This window comes from Crassostrea angulata, chromosome 1 (genome assembly GCF_025612915.1).
Source record: "Crassostrea angulata isolate pt1a10 chromosome 1, ASM2561291v2, whole genome shotgun sequence".
NCBI classification, from domain to species: domain Eukaryota; kingdom Metazoa; phylum Mollusca; class Bivalvia; order Ostreida; family Ostreidae; genus Magallana; species Magallana angulata.
Genome location: NC_069111.1, coordinates 15428963 through 15455562, shown reverse-complemented (window position 1 = coordinate 15455562; position 26600 = coordinate 15428963). Strand labels below are relative to the sequence as shown.

The 26600-nt window shown below is 32.4% G+C and overlaps 3 protein-coding genes across 4 annotated transcripts; 1 reads left to right on the top strand and 2 right to left on the bottom strand.

Annotated features, from left to right (window-relative positions):
* Nucleotides 1–4347: 4347 nt before the first annotated feature.
* LOC128183710 (ropporin-1-like protein) lies at nt 4348–9141 on the bottom strand. Of its 2 annotated transcripts, XM_052852833.1 has the most exons (7): nt 9041–9141; nt 7924–8068; nt 7326–7449; nt 6899–6925; nt 6061–6222; nt 5234–5409; nt 4348–4693 (listed from the first exon to the last, which is right to left on the bottom strand). In XM_052852833.1, exons 2-7 carry the CDS (start codon nt 8058–8060, stop codon nt 4621–4623), a joined length of 699 nt encoding a protein of 232 aa, XP_052708793.1. In that variant the 5' UTR covers nt 8061–8068; nt 9041–9141; the 3' UTR covers nt 4348–4620. The 2 variants fall into 2 exon arrangements, with proteins under 2 accessions (XP_052708793.1, XP_052708798.1); XM_052852838.1 differs by lacking the exon at nt 6899–6925 and having other exon boundaries at nt 9041–9137.
* Nucleotides 9142–9174: 33 nt separating this feature from the next.
* On the top strand, nt 9175–26364 carry LOC128183724 (HORMA domain-containing protein 1-like). The gene is made up of 21 exons (XM_052852851.1): nt 9175–9238; nt 17891–17951; nt 18725–18869; nt 19175–19275; nt 19561–19581; nt 20131–20157; nt 20295–20359; nt 20603–20754; nt 21120–21223; nt 21334–21344; nt 22412–22502; nt 22683–22761; nt 22871–22971; nt 23088–23204; nt 23325–23390; nt 23523–23686; nt 23801–23894; nt 24832–24867; nt 25243–25332; nt 25421–25525; nt 25840–26364. Exons 2-21 carry the CDS (start codon nt 17913–17915, stop codon nt 25942–25944), a joined length of 1713 nt encoding a protein of 570 aa, XP_052708811.1. The 5' UTR covers nt 9175–9238; nt 17891–17912; the 3' UTR covers nt 25945–26364.
* LOC128183699 (serine/threonine-protein kinase PRP4 homolog) lies at nt 9857–14744 on the bottom strand. The gene is made up of 9 exons (XM_052852824.1): nt 14066–14744; nt 13614–13809; nt 13339–13455; nt 13187–13240; nt 12097–13074; nt 11806–11975; nt 10868–10932; nt 10645–10739; nt 9857–10150 (listed from the first exon to the last, which is right to left on the bottom strand). The coding sequence occupies exons 2-9, from the start codon at nt 13807–13809 to the stop codon at nt 10032–10034; spliced, it is 1794 nt and encodes a 597-aa protein (XP_052708784.1). The 5' UTR covers nt 14066–14744; the 3' UTR covers nt 9857–10031.
* Nucleotides 26365–26600: the final 236 nt, after the last annotated feature.

The following is a 26600-nucleotide window of genomic DNA, read 5'->3' as shown; positions in this document are numbered from 1 at the left end:
GGTTGCATTGATTAGGCTTTAATGTTAGAATATTTGTAGCAATCTGGTAGTGTTATAATAATCACCAATAATTTATCACTGATAACTCTTATCACAGAGAACGCGAATTCTTCATTCGAAATCTGACTTTGACCTTCCGATTAGCCATGAAAAAATAATGCCAAAATCTCATGACGCCTTTAAATATTTATTACAGTTTCTTCCGTGTCTTTCCATGATTACAAATTTTAAACAATAAGCACTAATTTTTGGTAAATTTCTTTTTATTTTATTTGTTTATTAAGTTAAAAGAAAATATACTATTTTGTTCTGAAGGTAGTAAAAATGCGGTACAGAATACTCTTCTTTGTCATATGAGGGATATTACCCATCACTGGCCCAAAATCACATATAGTGTGGTTTCATTAATATTCGTTGGCATCAATTTTGGTGGGTTCAATGATAATCACAGTTTCAAGGATACGTATTTGATGTCAATGATCATATCAATATAAAATGTTAATAGGAATTGCACTTTAATGAACATTTATTTTCGTGGATCAACTTATCAACGGAATCCACGAAAATTTGTTATCGACAAATATTGATAAAACCACAGTAGACATATTTGTGTTAAAAAGTGTCGTGATATTACCGTTTTGAATAAGTGATATCAGATATTCAAAGGGAATTTCTCTATTTCAATTTAAAGGGACTTGGACACGATTTGAGCTCAAAATTTTAAATTTTATTTTTCCATTTTTAATGTTTAGAATGGATAATATGGTAATTTTTAATGCTTTGTCAAAATTTGAAAGTCAGATATTGAGTTATAAGCAAGATAGAGAGTTTGGAACTATTTGTTTTGTAAACAAAGCTCGAGCCTTGTTATTGTCTAAATATGTGTTTTATTGGTTTAGGTTTCAATCAAATGTCGCTGCACTCTTCTATTGATGATATATTTTATAAACACATTGAATAGGTTTACCTTGTTTCCCACGAGTTATTATGTCAAAGAAATGGCAATTCCATACTTTACAATATAAGACTCGAGCTTTGTTTACATAACAATGAGTTCTTACCTCTGTATCTCCCGTATACATGTAACTTGAATTCTAACAATCAAATGTTGGTCAATCATTCAAAATGTGCAAGTAAACCATTTGATATAATATAAAAATTTTGTTCTAAAATCGTGTCCAAGTCCCTTTAAATAGCTTATTTCACTTATATTAGAATAGGCGATATAATTTTTTTTTCAAAAAGGGTAATTTGAAAAGTTATTTCACTTGTTCGAAAAAGTGATATCACCAAATAACAATACCGGTATATATTAGTATCAAAAACATTCATGCGATTGGTTTAAATATTTTGAAATGAATAACATGGGCAAAAAGAACTTGGTTGGTCACTTGACCAAATCCTTTTTTAAAAGGATCCAGTATATCTTGAAGAATGTCTTGTTTTTTTGTTGTTTTTTTTATATATATAAAAATTAGATCCTTTCTGTTCTTCCTTTGCTTCGTTTTGGGGAAAAATGTATTTCAATTATTAAAAAAAAAAACAAGTAACAATTTTGCGCAATCTGAAATAATGTTTTGGGAAAGACAACGTATCATTTTTCCACGATGGAACATCAACGCTTCAGGCAAATAATAAAAAATTGAACGTACATGTTTACTTTAAAAAAAATTCGCCTGATGTTTTGTCTTTGTTGTTTGTTAAAAGACGATGAAAAGTAAAAGGAGATGAACAGACACCTAGTTCCAAATACACTGTACCATAAACTGGGAACGCATACAGCGTCATGATTTCAATCATATAATGAAATTCAGTCATTTCTTTGCGTGCTTTGAAATGAAGCAAAAAGTTGGTTTTTGGGTTTTTTTTTTTTTTTTTAACTTTTCGCAGTTTCATCTGTCTTAAAACAAGAACTATGCCATCAACGACAATCTATTTTTAGAATACTAGTCGGTGAAAATTGCAGTTAAGATCAGTTGTATATAAGTTGTACTTTACTGGTTTCAATAATAGTACAATGTAACATTTCTGTATGCATTTACATTAAGAACACCTTTTGCAAACTTGCCATTTTGCTGGACTCAGTTGGCGCTGACACAAAGACTGAATAGAATACTTTTTATACATCCCATTACATGTATATACTTCCACGTGTATTACATGTAGTAATTTGACGTTAAAATTTTTAATTTCTTGTGGAAAAAAGTAAACATGCATTCCTCATGAAATTATACAAAAAGGTTTTGATTTACTTAGACAAATAAATTGTAAATCATAAATTGTATACGACTGAACAAGCTATATTCAATGCAATTCGAATGTGTACATGTGGTATGGAAGCACGAAAGTAAACCTACTGTTAGAAGGAAAAGGTTTTCTATTAAATGTTGTTTAAAAACAACTTGAATATCAATACTAAAGTATTGCATCCTTAATCTTATAATTTTTTTATGCAATTAACTGTGATGGGACTTTTTTCTCCATCACAGTTAACATTGAGATTTGAAAAATAGGGAATTTTCATTGAATAAGTTGTCACTCTTTTGAGGTGTTGGAAGCGAATCGGTGGTTGTATGACATTTATATTTTTTTTTTGTGAAAATGTGTCTTTATTAATTTTTTTCAACCTTCCCACCAAGTTTATTTTTGGAAAGTTTTGAAAAACAACTGATAAAAAATATGGCTTTATGATTAAAGAGCAATCGATCAAACAATGCAAAATAAAACCAATGCTTTGCAACAACATTTAAAGCATCACAAACAATTCATCTTGTTGACCATAAAGCTGTAAAAATGTTATAGAATCCATGTTTTACACAGCTTAAACTTAAATAAATACTTGATGCATAAAGCCTAGCAGATACTGAAATTAATACCCCCCCCCCCCCCAAAAAAAAAAAAACAAAAAACAAAAAACAAAGAAAAAAAAAGAACAAAATCAACAGAGATCTTAATATCATATTTCTGACCTTTGATTTCTTAAAATAAAGAAGGTTATATATAGGTAATAAAGGTGTTTCAAATGAAACATCTATGAAAAATAAGTACCATTTAAGGTCTCTTCTATTAAATTTAAATTGTAACCCAAAGATCTTGATTGCCTACCTATTCGATTTTTTTGTGAGGTTCGCGACAATATCATTGTCGGAAATTATATGCCATAGACCAGCCTTTGAATATAGTTTGCAATTCTACATACTTTAGTAGTTATGTTTGATTGCAACTCTTACTCGTCCTAATCCGTTTCATCACTTGAAAAGTAAAACAGTCACGAAAAAAGTTTTTTTTAAAATCAATATTCTAAGAAACCTTTGCTGGACAAATATCAAATTTGGTACACTCCATGAACAGATGTTGACCCTATGGATTTTGAAGTCGGAATATCAGGGTCAAACGACTCGAGACAGCGGTAAGTAATATACGATCAGGCCCCGCCGTCACCAATTTTTTTAAATCTCAACTCTAATCCATCCATGAATGAGAAGTGCATGTATACTGGAGGTGAAAACTCAGATTTGAGGCCGAGTATTAACTTCGGGAAAGTTGATGACGGCGGGGCCAGTATTCGAAAACCTTTTGCTGTCAAGCACAGATGCACACTGGTAACCTTAGAAATTTAATACCCCATTTGGTTGGGGCATACAAATAAAGTCAAGGGTAACACTACTCCAGATGAAGAAAGACATATTGTCCACCCAATTTCTTGAACACCGTCAAAAACCCACGACCAGTCTCGCACACCCTTACAGTAAGTGTATGTAAACAGATAACTGGGTAGTTGGTACTCCTAGAAGATGACCCCTGTTGATCTGCATATCACAGGGTCAAGGCCAAGCTACTATGGACACAGGAACTTTAATGTGTTCTCCATTTAATATATTGGGAGCCATTTGTTTGAGAGCCATTAAAATTGGTAATACCAAATACCAATAGTATGTTCTTATCCCTTAAATTTACTGTGAAAATCTTACTAAAGTAGAATAACGTAAAGGGTAGTTTCAACCCTAACCTTTGACCTTGTAATCTGAAAATAGCCTCCTTACTCCCAATGGATAGGAACATACTAATATTAATATTTCAAGCGGAAATATACTAGTTCATGTTAAAATTCATTATAAATTATTATGCTTGTAACAAAGTGGTAACTATAAGGTGGCCATCTTGAATTTGATGCTAATTAGCATAAAATGTTCAGGCTACAAATATCTATGTAGTGGTTAGGTTAGCTTACCGTTCAACAGTGTAACTGCTATGTAGCTACGATCTTGAATGCGGCCCTGTTCTTATAAGGGATAAAATAGTTATAGATATCTGTCAAATGAAGCATTCCAGAAAATCAAAATCATACTCAGAGTTGAACTTTATTGCATTTACATAAACATATTGTACAACATTTTAAATATCATTAATAGACTGTACAGAAACTATAAGATATAACATTGTTCAAACAAACAAAGAATTGTTGGGCCATTCGCTTCTTTTAATATGGAAGCTTAATTGTTTGTAGATTTTACAGTGACTTGTAGAAATTCTGAACAAATGCATTTTGACAAATGATTCTTTAACAATTCGTTTTGATGATGTTAGTAATTAGGAGTCATTCACTTTCAATTTTCAGCTTTAGCGGGTTGATAATTTGGGACACTCAGCTCCAAGGAAGTTACGAGGCTGAACATATCCATCCTGTTTGTCACTGAAAGACAGAAAAAAAAAATAACATTACAAATTAGAATTTTATTTATGTCAAAGCCATGTTAATATATCTATTTCTTTTTTTTTTTTCTGCACATTCCCAACTATCAGGCACTACTAGAAGAGTGGTTATTTACACTGGTGGTAAAGTATGTGTTTTGTTTAATAGTCAAACAATATACTTGGGTATTGGATATGTGATTTATCACTTTTAAATTTTAATTGTTGTAAACATACGTGGGTTTCTTAAAGATGGTTTTAAGCTTACCACATATTGATTAGTGTAATTTTCTGCCACGTGTAAATAACCCTTTTACAGTACCTGGTATATATCATATTGAACTTCATAAGGCAGTAAATTGTTACTATGTAAATAAAACTGAAAAGACCATCAAATATTTTTTTTCACAAAGTGGTATGCAAATCGAATACATCTAATGACTTTGTTTATAGGAAACTAAATAAATATAAGTGGATACACTTGTAAGTGGGTATAAAGAAAGACAACTCAGTGTCCAAATTTTAAAAAAATCATACTTACACATGATACTTGAGATAATTACAGACTTCATTGATTTGCTGCTGTGAAATTTCCCCATCAATCTGAGCTAGGTAGGTATATAGATCTTTGAATAAGGGGAAGGGGATTCTGGAGGGACCTCCCTCGGGATCTGCTGTTAGGATCTCGCAAACTGTCTTCATGGCATCTGTTATATTCTGCAAACGTTAAAAAAAATTATAATGAAAGGCTATATACATAATCCAAACTTTTTATGTACCCATATGCTTCTATATATGTGAAAGAATTAGTTCATATGATCACTTTTGAAAAATCTTGAAAAAATTTTGAATTTTAATACATGCATGGATTACACCACACAAGCAACTGTTGCTGACAACATTTGAATTTTTTTTTTTTTTTAGAATTTTCCATTTTCAAAATCTTGAGCTTGTGCACAGATGTCACAAAAAAGATGTACATTTTAAAATTTGTTGACAAGTACCTTAGTACATGTAAAACAATGTCAACTTAAAGTGACACCAAGCAAACATCTAAGGGAGGTACAATATTGCAATTTTCAGCATACCTGGTATGCCACAAAATATGATAAGTTTATTGTTTATGGGCATTTTTCTCCTATAACATACGAACATAAATAAGGTAAAATATTTCAGTTAACTGACATTGAATTGATCAACTAGCCAGCAAGGATATGTACATGTATGAGAAAACTTTCTGCAGACCCCTCTGGTATAATTCTAAGCATGCATATTGGATATTTCTAGCCAAAAACCTAACATAAATCTAAGCTAGCACCCAAAGATGCAAGCAATAGTTTTATTTGTTTTTATGCTCTTCAAACTTACCTCTCCAAGTGCAGATGCACACAAGGCAAAAAATTTGTTCCATTCAACTTCACCCCCAAAACTGCCGATTCTGACCAAATCATCAAACTGTTCTTTTGGAAGAGCTAAATCCGCCCACTTTTCCATGACTAAGTTTAATGACACTGTTTTCTTTGGTCCAAGCTAAAGTATACACAAAACAGAAATGTAATGCATGTACCTGGTAATTTAATGATTTTGATGGTTATTCAATAACATCAACTCCTGAAAAATAACACCTGATGCATACTAAACTGTACAAAGTCACTGATACACATATATAAGTCTTAGAAATAACTGGTAGTAAAATGTATCACATTTAATGAATTTTGATTAATGGGTTTAAATTTTCCATTGTGTTCATTAGTTTAAGGTAAGACTGAGAATTTTAAGATTATACTGAAATCAACATACATACTTCTTAAAAACATAATATACTGTAGATAAAAGGCCTGCAGACTGTTTTATATGGAGCAGAATTATAAACATGAATTGACAGAAAAACTACTGATAAGTGATTGCAATATGTCACCTTGTGACTTGAAAATCCAATAAATCTTGCAAATTGTATTCCAGGATGAAGGGTTTGCAATCTTAGCCAAATTGAATGCGTTTCAAAATGTTTTTTCAAAATTTAATGTTCATTCTAGCAGTAAATACATGTATTATAAAATGTATGTGTATCAATCAATTTTACAAACACCCTTGAAAGTGATAAAAACAAGTGAAAACTCTTCAATTCTTTCTTCCTGTGAGATATTTTGTGGATATGTGGTAAAAACAAGTTTGTGTATTAGTTGATGGAATTGAAATGGCCAACCTTGGAGTCAACGAAAAAATGTTCCACCTAAACAATTCAAGTACAATGATTAGGAAGGACGGAAAGGAATAATACAGGTGAGAATTGTCAGTGGCTGAAATATCCCTGTAAGTTATGTCTTTGTAAGTGCAAACTTAAAAATTGAAAAATTTTCTGAAATATTTATCAAAGGGTCAGGCAAGTTAGAATGACAAAATGCTAAAATAAAAAAATAATGGTGATTGACCGTAATTTTTCAGAATAATTAAATAAAGTCTCAGGAATACAAAAACAAACACCATAAAATGAATCCTTTATATACTAAACATATGCATAGATATTGGTTTCTGACCTACTACCCAAGTCATAGTGATACTTGTCATAGTACAGGCTCTACACAAGAAAGCATGAAAATTTCAACCATTATTTAATTTCCTAATTTCTTTACCTGCTTGTTTAGCACCCTCAAAAGACCAGGGGTCAGGCCTGTGTCAGTTTTCTGTGTGGCAGTTGGCATTTCAAGACGTTCTTTCACTGGTGGTGTTTCACCTTTTGCCATGTCTTTAAAATATCTGAAATAAAAAAAGGAGTCACTTCTACAAAATAATTTGCAATGAATGACATCTTTGTTGCAATTTGAGATAGGGATGGTAATAACTTCAATAATATAGCCACCTCTGAATTTCGAAAGTGACATCCCCCATTAAAATGAAAAAAAAAATGCAAAAAGTTACAATGTCACCACTATGTGGAATCCAAGAAAATGACAACAATTTTAATACTGGTTAACTTAATCTAATTTAATAAATCTATCAAATTCCACTTTATCTGAAAATATAAATCCCTATCCACTTCATCAAAACAGTTTTTTGCTCCTTTATATATATTGTGATATGCCACTAACATTATGAAATGTTTTCGTAAAAATTAGTTTCTTTGTAAATCAGACAAATCATACAGGATTTTCAAAAACTTAATTTTGCAAACACAAGAAGTAGAATATAATTCAAAATTTGTACAAGAGAAAAAAAATTACAAAAACTTACGCTGCAGACCAAGCCAACACATCTTTTGGTTGAGTGCGAATGGCAGCCTTTGTAAATTGTTTCAAAATATCAGGTAATGAGGGTGGGATGTTTATCTGTTGGGAACAGTAGTATGGTTCATCTGGATTGGTCGGCATTTTTCACACTGAAAAAAACCCAATAAATCATTCTATTAAGTACAATATCTTTCAATAAAATATCATGCTGGCTTTTTCATCGACAGGTTTATTTAGGATGCACTAAGCTATTTCTACTAATTATCTCTTAAATTTAAAAGGGAAGCATGGCACTGTGACAGACAGTCAAACCAGTTTAATTCCTGGCACCAGAGAGCTCAGTTGATAGTTCTCCTAACTAGAAATTCAGATGGCTTAGTCTTCTATTCAAATCCTAGTGTAGTCCATCACCAAATTCTGTTATATTTGGCACTGTGACTAACCCCAGCCCTGGTTAATTACTGCCCGGAGGAAAGAATGAATTCATTGCATGATTGGGGTGTTAAAAACCATGGGCAAAGATCATTTATAGGATGTGAAAAACCATGGACAAAGATCATTTATAGGACGGAATCTTAATAGACCAGATCAATCACTAGCACCGAATAGCTTAGTTGTTAGAATATCGAACTAGATATCCAGGGCCGACCTGGGTTCGAATCCCGTTCTGATGTCCAATCTTTTACAATACACCCCTCACGTTATTTGCAACACTACTCTCAGATTGCCGGGCAAATTGACTTATATATACCTGTATATATATAATTTTATAAATTGAAGGAGTCTATCTTTATCATATTTTTTAGTTTACAAATACAAATCAATTTTAATGAAAAATAGGGTGTGTACGACACACATTTGAATTTTAAGTCTTTTTCTCCAAATTGACACACATGGAATTTGGTTTTGTCATTCAATCATTGCAACAATCATTTTGATTATTACATGCATAATTCAGCAGATTATAGCCAATGATTATCATGATTGTGTTACACCTCTGTTTGACAAATTTTCAAAAGGTTTTTGATCATTAACTTTCAAAATTACGATTAAATAGATATTAATGATATATTATTTCTATATTTCTACATCTACCGAGGTCTGATAGTAAGCAAACTTACGATTTAGTTCCACCAATGTTCAAAATTATACACGACCGGAAGTATGTTATTGTTGTTGATAGCAACAGGATGCGCATGACACAATCTTGATCAGCACGATGCTTTAAAATCTGTCACGTGACTTTTTTGTTGGTCAACATCGTCTGCTGCCAGTGATTGAAAGGAAAGAGAAAATTTAATGCACGTGAACTTTTGTGGGTAAGATAACAAATTGTATCTGTGAAGTGTATTTTTGCTAACGTTATGCAAAATGTTTCATGATTATTGTTGATTTTAGGACCTTCGACCATACCTACATCATAATGTCATCATTTCGAGTTTGATTTATAAAACAAAACATCTATAAGAATATGACATGCTAAGCAATTTTAAAAAAATAGAATATTAAAACCTAAGTACAGTGATGGTTTAAAATACTCTATATTCAATAAAAGTGTTGAAGTGGGTCGGAATGTGAATGATTAATATTGGTTCTTTGTTTTTAAACTAGTTTTTGTAGATGCCCAGCCCAGCAGGCATTTCAACGTTGATTCAACGTTGAAACAACGTCATGCCTCAACGTTGAAATGACGTTGAATTTTGGTTGAATATGAAAGTTGAATGGACGTTGAAATTTTGACGTTGATTCAACGTTGATATCTGACGTTGTTTCAACGTTGATTTAACGTCTTCTGACGTTGTTACAACGTTTAAATTTAGTTGATATTTGGTTGAAATGCTACAACTGTTTGACCTTGAACACTGATTTTTTTTCGCTAATTGCAGTGAATCATTTTGCCTCAAATTATTTTATGAACAACATGACACCAGAACAAATATCATTAATCAATTTATTCAAGAGAGAAACAGTTAAATAAATTGAAAGTATCACTTAAAATCACTGATGGATAACCTAGCTCACATCTGTAGCCAGCTTTTCACAAAAACATTAGTTTAAGAAGATGAAAAAGAGTAAAATCATTAGTTCTGGTCAAGTGAACGTGAAAAACAGTCAATCTCTTCTCCTTCTTCCACCTCCTCCCACACGCTCCGGGGCATATTTTAGGAATTTAGCCAAATCTTCATTGAATTTTGATTCTGTATACTGTGTATGAGATGTCAATACAGTTTCTGAAACAGACATAAAGGTGCTTTATAATATATGTTCCTCTGTATATATTTTTTTCTTTACATAAAGACAATTCAACCAAAATTGGATCCTTTGATCTGCTCCAGTGGCTTTTTCCTTGCAGATCACGGGATCTAATTTCAATAAGATTGCCATAAAGATAACACACCATTTTTAAATAGATGTATACTGTAGATTCCTAATTAAACACAAGGAATTAATATCCATGTAAAATTGCCAAAAGCACATCTCGCGGATTTTATGATCTCCCTATTAATTTTTGGCAGGTGTAAATGAATATATATGATAAAAATTATGTGTTCTAGCAATTTGATGCATTAAATAATTGAATCGCAAAATGAAGTAATCATGAAAAATGAGGAATCTACAGTACTCTGCGTCTGCACCAACTAATCAAATTATGTTTTAATTGTTTCAATCTACATGTACTACAAATGAGAAATTTGACAGTAGTAAAAATCAGAAAACATTTTACCTTTTATAAGGAGGTAGAGTTGGGAGGAACCAAAAGCTTTCTTTCCCCGTTTTCCCTTCATGTTTAGACCAGCCATGTACGAGTTTGTCATAGTTCTGAAAATAAATTGAAATATGTCATACTTCAAATACTTAGTATTTCATATCACTCTGAATACAATGTCATACATTGATTTTTTCAATAAATGATCTTTAATTATTCAGTAACATCATTCTTTATTTACCTTAACATTGCTTTCTTCATGTGGTCAGTACCATCTGTACCTCCAATCTTTTGAAGCAAGAATTTCTGAAATGCAATTGTTCATTTTCATTCATACTTTGTAGTGTTACTGCAATATATAAATTTACATTCCAAATATTTTTTGCATGTAAAGTGTGTGAAAAGATACTGAAGTAATAAGACCGTAACACACAAACGGAACTCAAAGGTTAAAATGACGAGTTTAACCGTGACATAACAAACTTTGAACGCTGTAAAATGCAACGTCACAAGCGAGAATCAAAGTTCACGCTTGTGGCTGTTACAATGGCCATTCCATTAATTTGAATTTATCCTTAGAATAAAATAGAAATTTTGACATATAAATCACATTTGCAGACAAAGCAAGAAGTTAGAAAAATGTAAATATAAGCTTTAAATCATTATTTTTTGAAAGATATAGTCTCATAACTGCAGCGGTGTGTGCATACAAATTTTATAATGCGCATTAGTTATTTATGAAAATTTGTATGCACACACCGCTATTGTTATGATACAATATCTTTCATAAAATAATGATTCAATGCTCAAATGTATAATAAAGGAGAACATTATATTCATTCTATACACAATTTCTAATTTTAATTCTGCATTTCAGTCATTTTGTGTCATATCAAGAGAATAAAAAACCTGAGTCCAGCACCAAAGGTTTAATTTTTTTTGTAATAATTCCTGACTGTTAGAGAAAATCTTTGAGGGTTACTTCTTGTGATTTAACTTGAAGAATAATTCCCCTCATTTGATCAAGAATTTAGAGTTTATGTATATTCACCTCACCTCACCTAACCTCTTCTTGCCCGGTGGCACATAAGGCAGGCCCATTATGTATAGTATGTATATAAAAATACAACATAATTCTACACGAAACATGACAATTTACATCTATTTTCAATTACTTACAAAGCTGGCTTTAAAGTCTTTGTTTTCAAGTCTTCTGTCTAAGGCTTCAAATCCTTCTTCTGAGTCTATGGTAACAAGATCAACGTCTTCTGTATTTGAAGCTGTTGTTACTGGACTCTTAAGACGGTCTCTTATTTCAACAAGAAGGTAGAGGACTCTTCTCTGAAATCCTGTGAAACAGAATATAACTAAGTATTAAACATTTAACACCCAAGGCATCATAAGCAAAAATTCTAGTCTCATAAAAGGTCCCTTGAATTGAAAATTTGTAACGCATCTAACTGTACTCACTTTCTTCAGTCATGGGAAAGGAGTCTGTTGAGGACTGATGCTGCTTTCGCTTAGAAAGAGATGGAAGTGTTGGGGTGCTCTCTACACTTAACCTGCTACAAGGCCTATCATAGCTCCTGGAATGTTCAGATCCTTTGTTAAGTCTTTTTGGGCTTTCTCTTCTCAGGGTTGACCTTTCACTGCTTTGTGACATAGAGTGCCTTGACCTATTGTGATGCCTGTCTCTGCTTTTTGATCTTGAAAATCTTGAGCTGTTCAAAGAGTGAACAGGACTCCTGGACCTTGAGATTCGTGACCTTTGTGTTGAGCGAATTGGACTTCTGGATGTTGAAATTCTTGGCCTTTGTGTTGAGCGAATTGGACTTCTGGGTGTTGAAATTCTGGGCCTTTGTGTTGAGCGAATTGGACTTCTGGATGTTGAAATTCTGGGCCTTTGTGTTGAGCGAATTGGACTTCTGGATGTTGAAATTCTGGACCTTTGTGTTGAGCGAATTGGACTTCTGGATGTTGAAATTCTGGGCCTTTGTGTTGAGCGAATTGGACTTCTGGATGTTGAAATTCTGGGCCTTTGTGTTGAGCGAATTGGACTTCTGGATGTTGAAATTCTGGGCCTTTGTGTTGAGCGAATTGGACTTCTGGATGTTGAAATTCTGGACCTTTGTGTTGAGCGAATTGGACTTCTGGATGTTGAAATTCTGGACCTCTGTGTTGAGCGAATTGGACTTCTGGATGTTGAAATTCTGGACCTTTGTGTTGAGCGAATGGGACTTCTTGGTGACATCGACCTATTCATCGAGCTCTCCCGACTGTTTGAACTAGCCCAGGACTTGCTTGGTGTAATAGACCTGCTACGTCTGGTTTCCATTTCATCTCTAGTAGAAGATGAAGGTGATCGAGACCTGGACGACTGAAGTGATGACTGGTCTTGGTTTTTTTTAGAAGAGATTTTTTGGGGTGGTTTTGGCGGCATAACTGGTGCTGAAGTATAATATATCAAATTGTTGGAAAATGCTCCAAAAAAAATAAGGAATTACCATAATAAATTGTCCTCTTTTATATCTGGATATATATTTGCATAACAATATCTAACCTGCTACAGGTAACTTCTTCTGCGTTTTTATTGATGAATTGTCTTCAGCAGAATCTAATTAAACAAAATTTATATATATTTCATTAATCAAAATATCAAAGTAAATAACAAATAAAAGAATCTTCAAGTTTGTAGATAAATTGCAAGCTCACCCATAATAAAGTCACTCATGACCTTCTTTTTTGGTTTCCTTTTCATTACTGGTTCTGAGTCACACTCAGATTCCACCGCTGTCGTCTCATCATAGTCCTCACATTCTCGATAGTCGTCTTTATTTAAAAGAAAAACAATGCATGAAGAGAAGGTACAATTGACTTGATGAGAAATGTATACAAAAAATTCTTTGTTAACTTTGTTGACTTCCCTACATTTTTTACATCTTCAAACATAAATTACTCGGTTTCTTATCAATAAATTAAGAAGTTACCTGATGAAAACTTGATCTTTATCAGATCAAATGAAAGCCATTTGTCAGCAGGTTTCTTGCATTCTTTGAGTGCAGATTTTGCATTTGATGTATTTGGCCATCTTATGCGATTTCCTTCAACCCATACACTGGGTATGGCAAGCTCCATCTCTTTTTCATCCTCTCTCCACACAGCTCTTACCCACTTCTTGTCCATCTTAATTTAAAAAATCAAAATTAAGCAAAATGCTTAAACATATTATGTTTTTCAATAAATAACATAGTTTGTTTTTTGTCATCAATGTCACAAGAAAAGAGTTCTTTGAGTTGTAATGTTTAAAAAAAAATTATTATCTGACATATATTTTATTATAAAGTCACCAATTCAGTATTAAAGAAATTACAATTACCGGTAGAACTAATTTAGCAATATATATCTCTCTTTACAATACTTGATAGTGCTAAAAACCAACCTTATCCTAATATTGCCTTTCAATTCCATGCAGCAAAGGAAACAGCACATATTTCCCATCATAAGGCAAACATGCAACTTTTCTATCTATGTCATGCTTTCTGATTATTTTTTCCCGTCCATGCCTCTGCAATGTTGTGTTTTTCACAACGGCAACATTTATTAATTTCGATTCACATGGATTAATAAATAAATTTTCCAGTCTCTGTTGTGAAACAACTTTGCATATCAATTCTCCATTTTCTCTTTTTTCTTGCAAAAATGCAAACGACTGATCTTTTAAAAGTAAACAACTGTCTTTTCTTTTTGTGGAAAGATAGGTTGTTGAAACATTCATCCATGGTTTGACAGTAGTTCTTTCCAGTTCAAACAACCGTTTAGCAACTTGAGCAATAGGATTTTGTGCTTTCTTCACAAATTTCTTTAACTTTTGAAGATAGTTTTCAAATCTAAAGGCACTTAGTTCATTTAGTGAAACACCATAATTTTTAACATCATCACTTATGTGTACAAGAGAGTGAATGTTGTAGGTAGTAAATGTCTCTCCGTATATCTGGGGTGCTTTCTTGACAAAGTATTCAAGCAATTCTTTTGCATAATTCAGGTAGTGATTCCTAGAAGCATCTCTGGAGTCAAGTAATATTGACATGGCAACCGTTAGAGCTAGGAAATGTTGATACATTTGGTCATCCATTATGTTGCGGAAAATAAGTGGGCCAGTGTATAGAATGCATTGCCTGTACTCTGTTGCCTTCCATCGATCGAGAACCTCAAGCGAACGTGGCTGTCTTGCGAATTCTCGAGGCATTTTCCCATTCAGAGCAACAAGTTTGTCCGAAAGTAATTCTATTTGCAGATGGGATAGCTTGCACTCTCGTGGTCCTGATTTTAAAAACATCAAAATTCTTTTCATCACACCAAGACACACAAGATGCATATAATCAAGCGGAAACGATTTGATACAATCGATACCAATATCAACTAAAGGTGACCTCTTTAATTGATAATCAGTATACTGCAATTCATTGAAATCTTCTTTAGTTCTCTTTTCCGGCATATTCATGCCGTCTGGTTGTTCAAAAACAACACGTCCACGCCATACACCTTTAATTGTGCATCTATCGCATCCAAAGTATGCATTGTGTCCTTTAGTACATTTCAAAAATGACCTTGCAGGAGCATCACAAATAAATGAGTCAATGATCACAGCAAAATGTTTATCATTCAATTGAAACCCAGTATTTTCAACATTACAAAGTTCTTCAACAAAGTCCAGCAAATACTCCTCAACTGAGTCTGGTTTCTTTGTTCCACAGAACAAAGCAACAATAAATGGTTCAAAACTATTGACACTGCATAGGATTGGCCAAAATTGTACCGAGGAAGACTTAAATAATGGTACTCCATCGATGTTAAATGAAAGTTTAATTGAGTTTTCATCTTCAAAATGATTTGGATGTAATGACACAGTTTTCGTAAGTCCTGATAGCAGCCCAAAATAATAATAATTGCCACCACATTTTCTAATGATATCAATACTTTGAGGTGTCTCAAGTAAAGTACGTGCATCTTTTGGTACTCTGTGGCCTTGCTTTCTAAAAATTTCAAGTATATGATTAATGCATGATCTAGTGCATTTAAACTTTGTAGCCCATTCTGCAATTTGTGATGGTAAACATTCCTCAGGCTCATTTTCATTATCTTCATCACTTGTTAAAACAACGGACATGGAAGAATCACTGTCATAATCTGCTGGTTCATTAATGTGCTGCTGTTGCTGATCTTCCCCAGAATCTGACTGCACAGAGGAGGTGTACCTTTCAGGAGTTGTCTGCTGGCCCCCAACTGCCTGCAGTTGATTTTCAACATCATTTTCACTGCTGCTTGATTGTGCAAGCGCATGAACAAATGTATTGTACCGTCTCCAGTTTCTGAGATAGGCCATGTCTTAAATAGAACAAAAAAATACATGCACGTGCAGCTAGTTTTTGTTTCTATTGTTTGTATTGATTAACCATTATAAATAATATCATCACTTTGAGTTAATATTAACATCATAATCATTACAAATATAAATACTTATATACTAGGCCTAAAGTACTGTCTTCAATACTGTGAATTGAATATGGACTGTTAGTGTTAAAGGATTTATTGTTTTCCTTTAAAGACCATCGAAGGTAAAAGATAAGATTATTACTTTCTATATACTGTATTACAAAACGGCTTCGATCAGTTGCCTGGGTACACTTATTGAGTATTAAAACTTGCATCGTTATGTTGGAGACCAAAGATCAACGACAACAATAAAATCCCAATTCTATTTATAGTTTCACTCTTCTGTTAACTTGTACGTAAATCGGAAATTCTCTTAGTTAACTCGTCCAAAGAGTCATTCGTGATACGTGTGAACTATCGTACATAACATTACTAACGTTAGTGGTGAAAAATAAAAATAAAAACACCACAAAAAACACCAAAAACTTAAAGACATTTTCAAGGCTAACAATACTTTGATATTATTAGACTAATGTAAGTTAGAGATCGATCAATTTTTACATGCATTCTCTGTTCGTTAGTGGTGAATTCAAAAACACGCGCCATGCGGTTAAGCATTTTTTTCTAGCTTGGAAAAAAATAAAAACATTATACAACATGCATTATATAATTGAAAGAAACACTTACTTTACTATTTTAGAGGATGAAATCCAAAATGTCCTTGTATTAAAGGTCGATGTAGAATTTATAAATGCTGCTCCTCACGGTCTCAAGTTTGGAATGGCGTTCAAAATGGCTTCCCAGCTAGGATATCTTATCCCCAGCTGGACACTGGTTCTTTGTTTCAGTTGGCGCGGTAATTTGTTCGCGCCAGTAATTAATACTTGTCTGGCCAGCATGCGCTTTCAAGCTGAGCAGATATGGAGGATGTGCAATAGATCAATGGCTATCGCGCACCTTGCCGCATAATTTGTTTACATGCGCTAACTTTCGCCATAACTGAATTTATTTCACTATCAACAGTTTTATTCATTAACACTATATATATAAATGATTCATAAAGTAACTTAAATCATTTCAAGCTGTGTAGATATTTGGGGGGGGGGGGGGTTACAAGATCAATGCCTATCGCGCGCTTTCCGCATACATGTAAATTCTTTACATGTGCGATTTTTTGCCATCACTGATGATGTTTTTTCACTTTTTATGCCCACAAATTACAGAATTCAATAATTACACGAAATTATGAAAAATACAATTTTATAAATATATGTATGAGAAATTTGGTCGATATTGGTCAGAATATCTGACGTCTAACTAACGTTGAAAATTTGTCATGTTGATAACGTCTTTTTCTTCAACGTCGCACAACGTTGTATTTTGGTTGATCAACGTCGTCAACCATGATCAACGTATTTTCAACGTTGGTACAACGTCGTATGCCTGCTGGGAGGGTTGTCTCTAAAAATTGAAGAAGAAGGAGGAACTGAAAAAGTAGAAGGGGGTCTGGGGGTCTTGCTTATAGCTACATTGTGTTTGAAATGCAAAAATAGCCGGGTAATTAAGGCATTATAGGCGGGGGAATTCCCCGCCTCCCGGGTCTTAGAGACAACCCTGAGATGGTTATAAATAACTTGAGCTGGTCTGTACAATAATGATACTCTTATTTTATGAATAGATATTATGGATATTTTTCCTATAAATCTAAAGTACATTGGTTATTACATAATACATATCAACATTTATATGACTATCATTTATAAATGACCAATTCTACCTCAAGAAGTATAGATCTTCTTTGTAAAAACATTTATCATTCCTATCATTACAGCTTATAGGAAGCATACCTTGAAATGGCAACTACACAGTGTCAGAGGGAGAAAACAAGAGATGTAAGGATTTTACTTTCCAAAGTTCCAAACATGCACTTAAGAACTGATTTATCGTACATGAAATATATTCATTTATAAGCTAGTTTAACTAGAAAGGAATGATTAGAAGAGTAGTCTTGCTTTGACTGAAGTTTGGTTTTAGCGCAAAAAGCATTAAAGTTTATTATACTCCGGCCCTCAAAGTTTATTGATACACGTATACGTGTTGGAATCACCGTCTTTTCTTTTATCTGTACTGTATATTTTTTGCCTTACCAATTCTGATTTTATGGATTTTTCTGAAAATCTGTATACTTTTTATTTATGATAAAAAAAAAGTGCACCTAGTATTTTGAAATTAATATTGGACAATTTTTTTTTTATCTTGGAAGTTTTTTTTTTCAACTAAATGGGCTTTGACCAAAGTATAAGTTTATTATGGGATTTAATTGAGTCATCATGCCCATAAGTCTATCCTCTCTCATTTTGCCCATCCATCTCTCCATTTATATTTTTCATCCTAAGCCAAAGTTGTTAACAGTAGAAGTTACCTGTAGTTTTTCAGTTAGCCCTGTTTTAGATTGCACTCTGTCAATGGAGGCAATAGGGTGAAAATTAAACATGGGCAATCATTTTCATATATTTGTCAGTAAGTTTTGTGGCAAATAATACAAGTAACTGGCTTGCTTAAATGAAAAAAGTCCATTTTAAGTCTAATATGAACACCAGGGAATGTGCAATAGCTCTTTATATAATTTGAAATTCGTTTCATGACTTACATTTTTTTATTGTAGTTGACTGGGATATTTCCAAATGAGACCATAACAGAGCAGAAGTCAATACTATTTGTGAAAAAATTGTTAGCAATTGCTGTTTCAAATATTGCATATTTGAGAGCTTTATTTCCTGAGCATGCATTTGGAGATCGCTCCATTGAAGGTACATATAACTGTAAAGAACTTTCCCCATAAAACTTTACTTGTTACAAAGCAACAGCATAGTTATTTATAGTAAACCAACTTTTATTCTTGACAAGTGTTTCAAGATTTATTGAAGATGTATTAGTTAAATGACTAATTTTTGCAAACATGATTATATAATGGTAAAATAAAAAACCTGATGACTGGTTCACTGTGAGAAATATTTGAGATTACAAGGATCTCACTAAACTCTCTAAAAATTCTTACATAGTATGTTTATATGGAGTATAAAATTAATGCTACCTCATTATCATGATTTGTTAGATCTCCACTTAAAAACTCTGAGGGATGACAGTGCTTGCCCAGGAGTTTGTAAATTCATACAGTATATGAAAGGGTGCTTTGATGCTTTGGACAAGAAATATGTACGTTAACCAGTTAACTATTCATAATTCATCATCATTCATCATAAAATGAATCAGTAAATTGTGATTGTCCTCAAGTAACTAAATATATATATATATATGTGCATATTATAGGAATTATCTTATTATCATTTTTAGGCTACAAAATCTGAAAATTCTTCATTACATGTATTCATTTCAATCATTTGGACGTAAAACAAATCTTTAGAAATATTTATTTTATCTTCAAGTTAATGCTGTCTAGTAGATTAAGAATAACTCAATTGACATACAATACTTTTTCAGCTCAGAGTGCTGATTCTTGGGGTAAGTACATGCATGTCAGTGTGCAGTTTATTGTTTTTTGAAACAAATACCAAAAGTCCATTAATTTAATTATCTTCTGAAGCTCAGGTTATAGAATTTTGTATATTAGACCATGGTTATTGTAAAGTAGAGGATTACCAGTTGTCAACTTTACATTAGATATCATCAAAGTCATAGAAAGATTTGATACACACTATAAACAATAGATGTAAGAATAATAAACTGACAAATTATTTTACACATGTATATGTGTTCATGTGAAGGTCATTTGACAAAATGTTACATTAGGTAAATTACGGTACCTTTAAACATACCTCTCACTCCATAGGTACTTGTAGATGTACATTTGAATGCTTAACCTCACTTATAATACATGTACTGAACAAAGAGTGGTAACTGAATCTTATAACATATTTTTGTACCATATGTCATTTATCAGATAAGAAACAGAGGGGGTGTTCTTCAACATTTTCAGTGTTAAACCTTAAAAAATTTCTATACTATGTAACACCTAATTCATGAAATCAATTCCTTATATTCATTGTCTAGCTCTACAGAGACCCAGAGAATCCTGAGGTAAATTTTTTGTTCCATTTATCGTCTGAATTGGAATGAAATGGTGCTTTAACCTGATTCATGTACTGATAAATGGCACTTGAATTACTGGCACTTTATATATATACCGGTAGTCATGGATGTTTTGATTTTAACAGACTCTCATTGAATCCTACACCTTCAAGTTCAGCTATGCTGACGAAACTGGAGTGGACATTTACAGGTAAGCATTGATTTATAGAGAAATTTTGTACTAAGTAATTTGTATAGATAAATATACTTTTTATACACAGAGTCTTCGTTTTTGACTTAAAAAAAAATCCCCCAGAATTGAATGTCAACTCCAAACTGAATTTCTTCTTGATATTGATGTGACTTGAGTTAATGTTATTTTGATAGGATTAAAATGTGAGTTTTGGTTGATAAATAGAGAGTACATTATCATTTTATTATTTATTCCTTTCAGGAACAACCAGAAGATTTCAAGTGCTAACAATGCCAGTGAGATCAAGAAAGCAACAATCCGACTCCTTCGGACCATAGTTGTTTTAACACAAACAATGAACGCCATTCCTGAGGACACTATGCTAACAATGAAGTTGCTGTACTATGATGATGGTGATTTTTGTTTTTGATAATATTACGATGCAAAAATAAACTGTTATATGTATCTAAATCTTTTTCATGTCTCTATGATGATAACTGTAAACACAATTCTTTTTAAAATAGTGAGTGATATTGTTCAATCACGGATCTATTTTAACTTCAAAATAATCAACAGTATGAGTGTGGACTTGTAATGAAAACTACATATCTCATGTAGTTTTCATAAATCACTCTTTAGCTTATAAAGGAATGTTTGTCAGTCATCTCACTGAGAGTTATCTTTCTTTTCAGAGGGTAAATTCTTGTCAAATAAAGTGTGTAAGTGAAAATTAGGGGCAAAAGTGCACTTAATATTTACCTGATTTTTTATTATCCAGTGACTCCTCAGGAATATGAGCCTCCTGGTTTCAAGCCATCCACATGCACAGACTTCCAATATGAAGAGGAACCTGTGACCATTAATGTTGGAGATGTTGCAACTGTAAGATATTTATATAGCTGTAAATTGTCAAGCTGTAAAAAAAAAGAATATATTTCTATTGATATAATATTTTAACATCATATCTTAATGTTAAAGTTGATTTTTATTAGCCTTTCCACAGGTATGTTTTAATTGATTATTGTTCATACTGATGTTATGTTTCCGCATTATTCAGTTGACATTTTGCAACAAGTTTTCATTGTTTAGCTCTCTTCCATGACATTTGGAAGTGTTTCTTTCTCTTTCAGCTCATTTTTATGAATTCAATGAGATTCCAAAATAGTGATAATTTTTTTTTCATTGGCAGACCACTAAATGTATTGGAGAATTGATATCAATTGCTATATTGAAGGACAAAGCTAGAGTTGAATTGTCTCAAAGTTCTCAGAAAGGAGGAAAATAAACCTATGCTTGCTATGAATAATATGTAATAATGTATAATAATGTATGTACCAAGTCACTCTTTGGGGCAAATTATTTTGACCGATAATGGTGATTCACAATGTCTATTGTGAAGACTTCAACAAAAGGGACAAGGACCACAATATTGATTTCAATTTCATGCTGTCAAGCTCTGATTGTTCATTAACAAGCAATTATGCCTATGCCCACTGAGCCCCACCTTCCAACACTTTTTATGGATATTTTTTAAATGAATGTACACGTACAAAATCTTTATATTTCCTAAAAGGCTAGACTTATCTTTTCTGGTAAATTTTAGAAATACTTTCACAACAGAGAGAGAGCTATTATTTTCAGACAAGAATTGTAATATATAATATAATCAAACGACAGTCACTGTATCCATGCAAAGGATTTCAAAAGTTGTTGCTATACTGACTTCAGATCCATAGGATCAAGGACTTTAAGTTCAAGTTTTTTGAAATTAACATCATTTTAATTTATTTTGATGGATGGGACCATCTTTTTTAGAATTAATTTTTCAAGTTAATATGTTTACACTAACATTTCATCATACATTTTAAAAGACGTTCCTGACTTGTATATTTCTTATATTTTTTATTCAAGATCAGTCAAACTCAGCTGACATATCAAAATTGTGTGCTTACATGTACTTTTGATTTAAAATAGTTATCTTCAGTAAATTAAAAAAAAATCTGGCATATAAATAACATGTAAATTTATATTTTAAGTGCAGTTGAGAATGGTTTTCACATTTTGTTTCAGAATAAAAATGAGAGTAAAGACCAATGAGGCAATGTTTGACATAAAGGAAGATGCAGAAAAGACAGAAAACTCTGAAACAAAGGAAAACCTTGTATGTGGAACATTTATTTGTTAAATGATACCCCTATGTAAAAAAAGTCATGTGCATAGTAGCAACCTACCAGTATTCTTATATTGACTATTGTATAATTTTTGGTGCTTTTTGCATTTAAAAGAAAGACATTATAAATCTAAGTACTTTTCGACATAAATCATATTTTATTTTTTAAAGGAAACTGGTGAGACCAAAATGGAAAATGGTGAATCTCAACCAACACCTGTGGTTCCAACAGAAAGCCCTGAAATCCCAGGCAAGATAAGCTGTCAAAGTTTTGTTTTATTTGGATGAAGAAATACATTACTAGTATTCTGGAGTAGTGGTACATATACTTAAAACCGAATCTATCTACCCTCTTTAAGGTTCAGACGGGAAAGCAGTTGAAATTCTTGAATCTCAGATTAGTCATGTCACAGAAACTCAGGATGAATTCGGTGTAAGATGTCCATGTGGCTGTAATGAGGTAAGACAAAAACATTTATTTATTTTAGATACTTGTTCATCATTTGCTGTACATATACAAACATAACCAATGAGCAATTTGGTATCTTATGTAACAGCATTCTTTTTAAATATCAGGATGATGGCTTAATGGTGTTGTGTGCAATTTGCAAGTACTGGCAGCATGGATTATGTTTCTGTATTAAAGAGGAAAATGAAGCTCCTGAGCACCATGTGTGTGATGTGTGCGCTGATGTAAGTAAAAAAATGATCTATTTTCAGTTCAGCTGATTATTTAGTTATTAGATTTCTCAATGTTATATGATTTCATGAAACCACAATAATACTTTAATGATGTGTTTTTCAATTTTACAGAGAGATGATCCCATGAAACAGCCTACAGATCCACACCTATACAAGTTGACTCCAATTGCAATTCAGGTTCAAAATTACATAAGGCTTGTTTTAACTCTTTAAAGTATAAACTGTTCAGTATTAAGCTTGTATAAAGTTTTATTGAGATTCGGAAAGAAAACTCCTTAAAAATTTGAATGTTTATGAACATCTATTTAGACTACGTGTCTGTGGAGAAGAGCATTAATGGCAGCCACAGAGTCCAGTCGGGTCATTGCACCAAGTCTGGCCAAAAGGCTAGGAATAGAAGTGAATATAGCACATGGACTCATTGATAGACTGGAAAAAGAAGGATTCGTTAGGAATGCTGGAAAGGGGAAAAAGTATTGAAATATCTTTGAAAAAACGAACATTAAGATTTGACTATTTTTGTACATTTTCTTGTAGAGCATACTACTATCGATTGAATGATAAATACATGTATTTTATTTTCTTAGACTTGGAAAGATGGTTGACAAAGAGAAAATTATGGAAGAAGGAATGAAAAAATATTTCCTACAGAAAGCTGTCATTTCCAATGAAGGAACCAAGGTTAAACAAACAATCTTTTTAATGATAAACTGCATATATCTTATTTTTTACAGATTGAGGCTCACAAAGTTAACTATAAAGCTAATGATGAAAATTCATTGTACATGAATGTAGATTTTGGGCTGTTTAATTACATGAGATAAAATATTTATGATTTTAAAGCTGCTTGGTCCGATTTATTTGTTATTACAGTATCAAATTTTTTTCCATACAAACCATTTATCGTAGAAAGTTATGGACTTTCTCCTATTTACACCAGCAGAATCAATCTCCTTTCAAAGTTAGAAATATTCAAAGTAAATAAAAATAATTTCTCTTTGGGCAAACGAAAAAACAAAACAAAATGCATCACGGGAATGTTTAGAAAAAGAAACCATTTGGTTTCGTCCCCCGAATGATTGGGGTCATTCAACACGCATGCTCTGCATCGATTATAAAGAAAACAAACTTCAGAAATATTAGCGAACAAAACGTACACATGTTTATTTGTAATTTGTCTGATCATTTCGACCTTTATTCAAAGCGATGACAAAGTCGTAATACAACTATACCCGCCTCGTCGTTAGGGGTGAAATTTAACATGAGGCGAAATAACGCGGTACCCTTTTACGTCGTTTGTTTTGTTAGCAATAATGTGTACGTATTTTTCTTCATTGAAATTTGGCTTAATTGACTGGGAAAACAACTGCAATGTCTATTATTATACATATACTAAGCATAACCATCTTTTAAAAGCGTGCATAAAATTTGATAAAAAAATCGGACCAAGCAGCTTTAAGGTAAAAAAATTCTGTTACTGAAATAGGCCGAGTAGAAAACTGTGTGAAGCAAATTTTAATGAAATGAAAATCTAATGTATTTTTAAGTCCTCTCCAACGCACACTACACACATTTGAATAAGTCCATCTAAACTCATTTAACATTTGTTTCATTTCAGGTGGAAGAAACAGAAAATATTGATTCAACTGACAAAGTGACTCATACTGATAAAAAAATATTTACTATAGATAGATACAAAAAAAAATCCATTGCAAATTATTGTTATTTTTCATGAATGACCAGAAATAAGATACTTCACCAAAACACCCAAGGATATACTTGAGAAAAAATAAAAGAGTGCTAGACTTGCTCATTTTTTTTCATCAAATAATGAAATAAACATTCTCTCACATCAATGCAAATGCATGATTTTATATTTTTTTTCATGTTAAGTTGTATATTTTGTTCTAAGTACATGTATGCAATATGTTTGGTTGCATTTTGGTACATCAGTTTCCATAAAGACATTAAAAGGATCGCCTAAATAATCTTTTCAACTACATACATGTATTCTCCCTTCATTAACTAGCATATGGAGAAAATTACAAGTATGACTGAAAGTATGGAGCTTGATGGAGAGAAAAAACCAAGAAAAAAGAAATCTGGACGGATATCAGAGGTGAATATAAAACAACATGATTTTTCTTATTTTAAATTAACTTTTATATGACACCTATTTTTACTGTTTTTATATGGGATATTAATAGATCAGACAAAGTCCTCGCCTGTTGCAAAAGAAAACTGATGAAGACAGGGAAACTCCACAAATCCAAAGAAAGGGAAAGAAAAGAGCGTGTTCAAAGATATATGAGGTATACATATTTTGATATTGTTCTCAATTTTTCAATATATTGTATAAATCTGTTATTCATTTGAATTGCCATCCATTTTTTACCTGCTTTTGCAAAGTGTTTTGTTCACATCAACCCTTTGAAATTAGAAACAGGGGTTATTTATGGTAGCAAATGCCGAGTCAGTATCTGTCAAGCATTATACCTGGGGTAGCTCCTAATAGATTAAATGTTTGAAGGACAATTACAAAATAAAAGTCTGCTCTCAGAGACAGACATAATAGGACAAGCTGTGTCAGTTTTTAAACTAATTGACTTTTTTTTCATCATTTTAGAACTCTGAGTTTGAGGTAGCTGACAGCCAAGATGTGACGGCTGATGAGGACTGCCATAGAAGTAAGAAAAAAGCCAGCGATGTTACCAGGGCTATATTAGTTTAACTGACACAGCAAGCAGTTTTGTGTTCAGAGAAATCCAGATAGAACTTGATTGCACAGAATTATGTAGCAATAGATGTAATGGGGGTGTAGGGTCTTTGTGAATGGTAGATGTATAAATTGATGAATATTGAATGCAAAATAATTTATGGGACCATGTTGTTGTTGATATTTTTTCTATTGTTATGAAGATCTTGAATTTATTATCTATGAAGGATATTATTTTGCCATTTTCAAGTTTAAATCGAGCAATTGTGTTGCATATTTTTATTTTATTTGTTATACTCCCAAGTGAGAGTACTTTGTTGATTTTGCCTTTTGCTTTGTTGTTAGAAAAGAGACTGTGTAGTTAACTGTAGAACATTGTGGTTTGTTGATTTATTTTGTGATATACGGATTTAATAAATTTATGTGCAGACACTGGTTGCTCTTTTACATATTTATTTGATGAGGACACATTAAAAAGATTGACCGTTTGCCTTCTCCCTACTAATGAGTACATGTAGATGATTTTTTTTAAAACACTCTGGTGTTACCATAACTATTTTTTGATTTGAAGTTAACATTTAAGGTCAAGATCTAGTAAATGATTCCAGACTGTCTTTTTGGTGCTAAAACTATTATATTTACATCCACCAAGTATTATTCCCTATATTTCT

What these genes read in the sequence shown, in the direction of transcription:
- LOC128183724 (XM_052852851.1), top strand. Translation starts at nt 17,913, where the DNA reads ATGGCAACTACACAGTGTCAGAGGGAGAAAACAAGAGAT. An exon ending in ACTGGAGTGGACATTTACAG is followed by an intron (nt 20,360 to 20,602) that starts GTAAGCATTGAT and finishes TATTCCTTTCAG; the next exon opens with GAACAACCAGAAGATTTCAA. An exon ending in CGTGTTCAAAGATATATGAG is followed by an intron (nt 25,526 to 25,839) that starts GTATACATATTT and finishes TCATCATTTTAG; the next exon opens with AACTCTGAGTTTGAGGTAGC.
- LOC128183710 (XM_052852833.1), bottom strand. Translation starts at nt 8,060, where the DNA reads ATGCCGACCAATCCAGATGAACCATACTACTGTTCCCAACAGATAAAC. An exon ending in ATTTTTTCGTTGACTCCAAG is followed by an intron (nt 6,223 to 6,898) that starts GTTGGCCATTTC and finishes TGTATACTTTAG; the next exon opens with CTTGGACCAAAGAAAACAGT. An exon ending in GTGCATCTGCACTTGGAGAG is followed by an intron (nt 5,410 to 6,060) that starts GTAAGTTTGAAG and finishes TAACGTTTGCAG; the next exon opens with AATATAACAGATGCCATGAA.
- LOC128183699 (XM_052852824.1), bottom strand. Translation starts at nt 13,809, where the DNA reads ATGGACAAGAAGTGGGTAAGAGCTGTGTGGAGAGAGGATGAAAAAGAG. An exon ending in AAAGATCAAGTTTTCATCAG is followed by an intron (nt 13,456 to 13,613) that starts GTAACTTCTTAA and finishes TTTTAAATAAAG; the next exon opens with ACGACTATCGAGAATGTGAG. An exon ending in ATGAAGAAAGCAATGTTAAG is followed by an intron (nt 10,740 to 10,867) that starts GTAAATAAAGAA and finishes ATTTATTTTCAG; the next exon opens with AACTATGACAAACTCGTACA.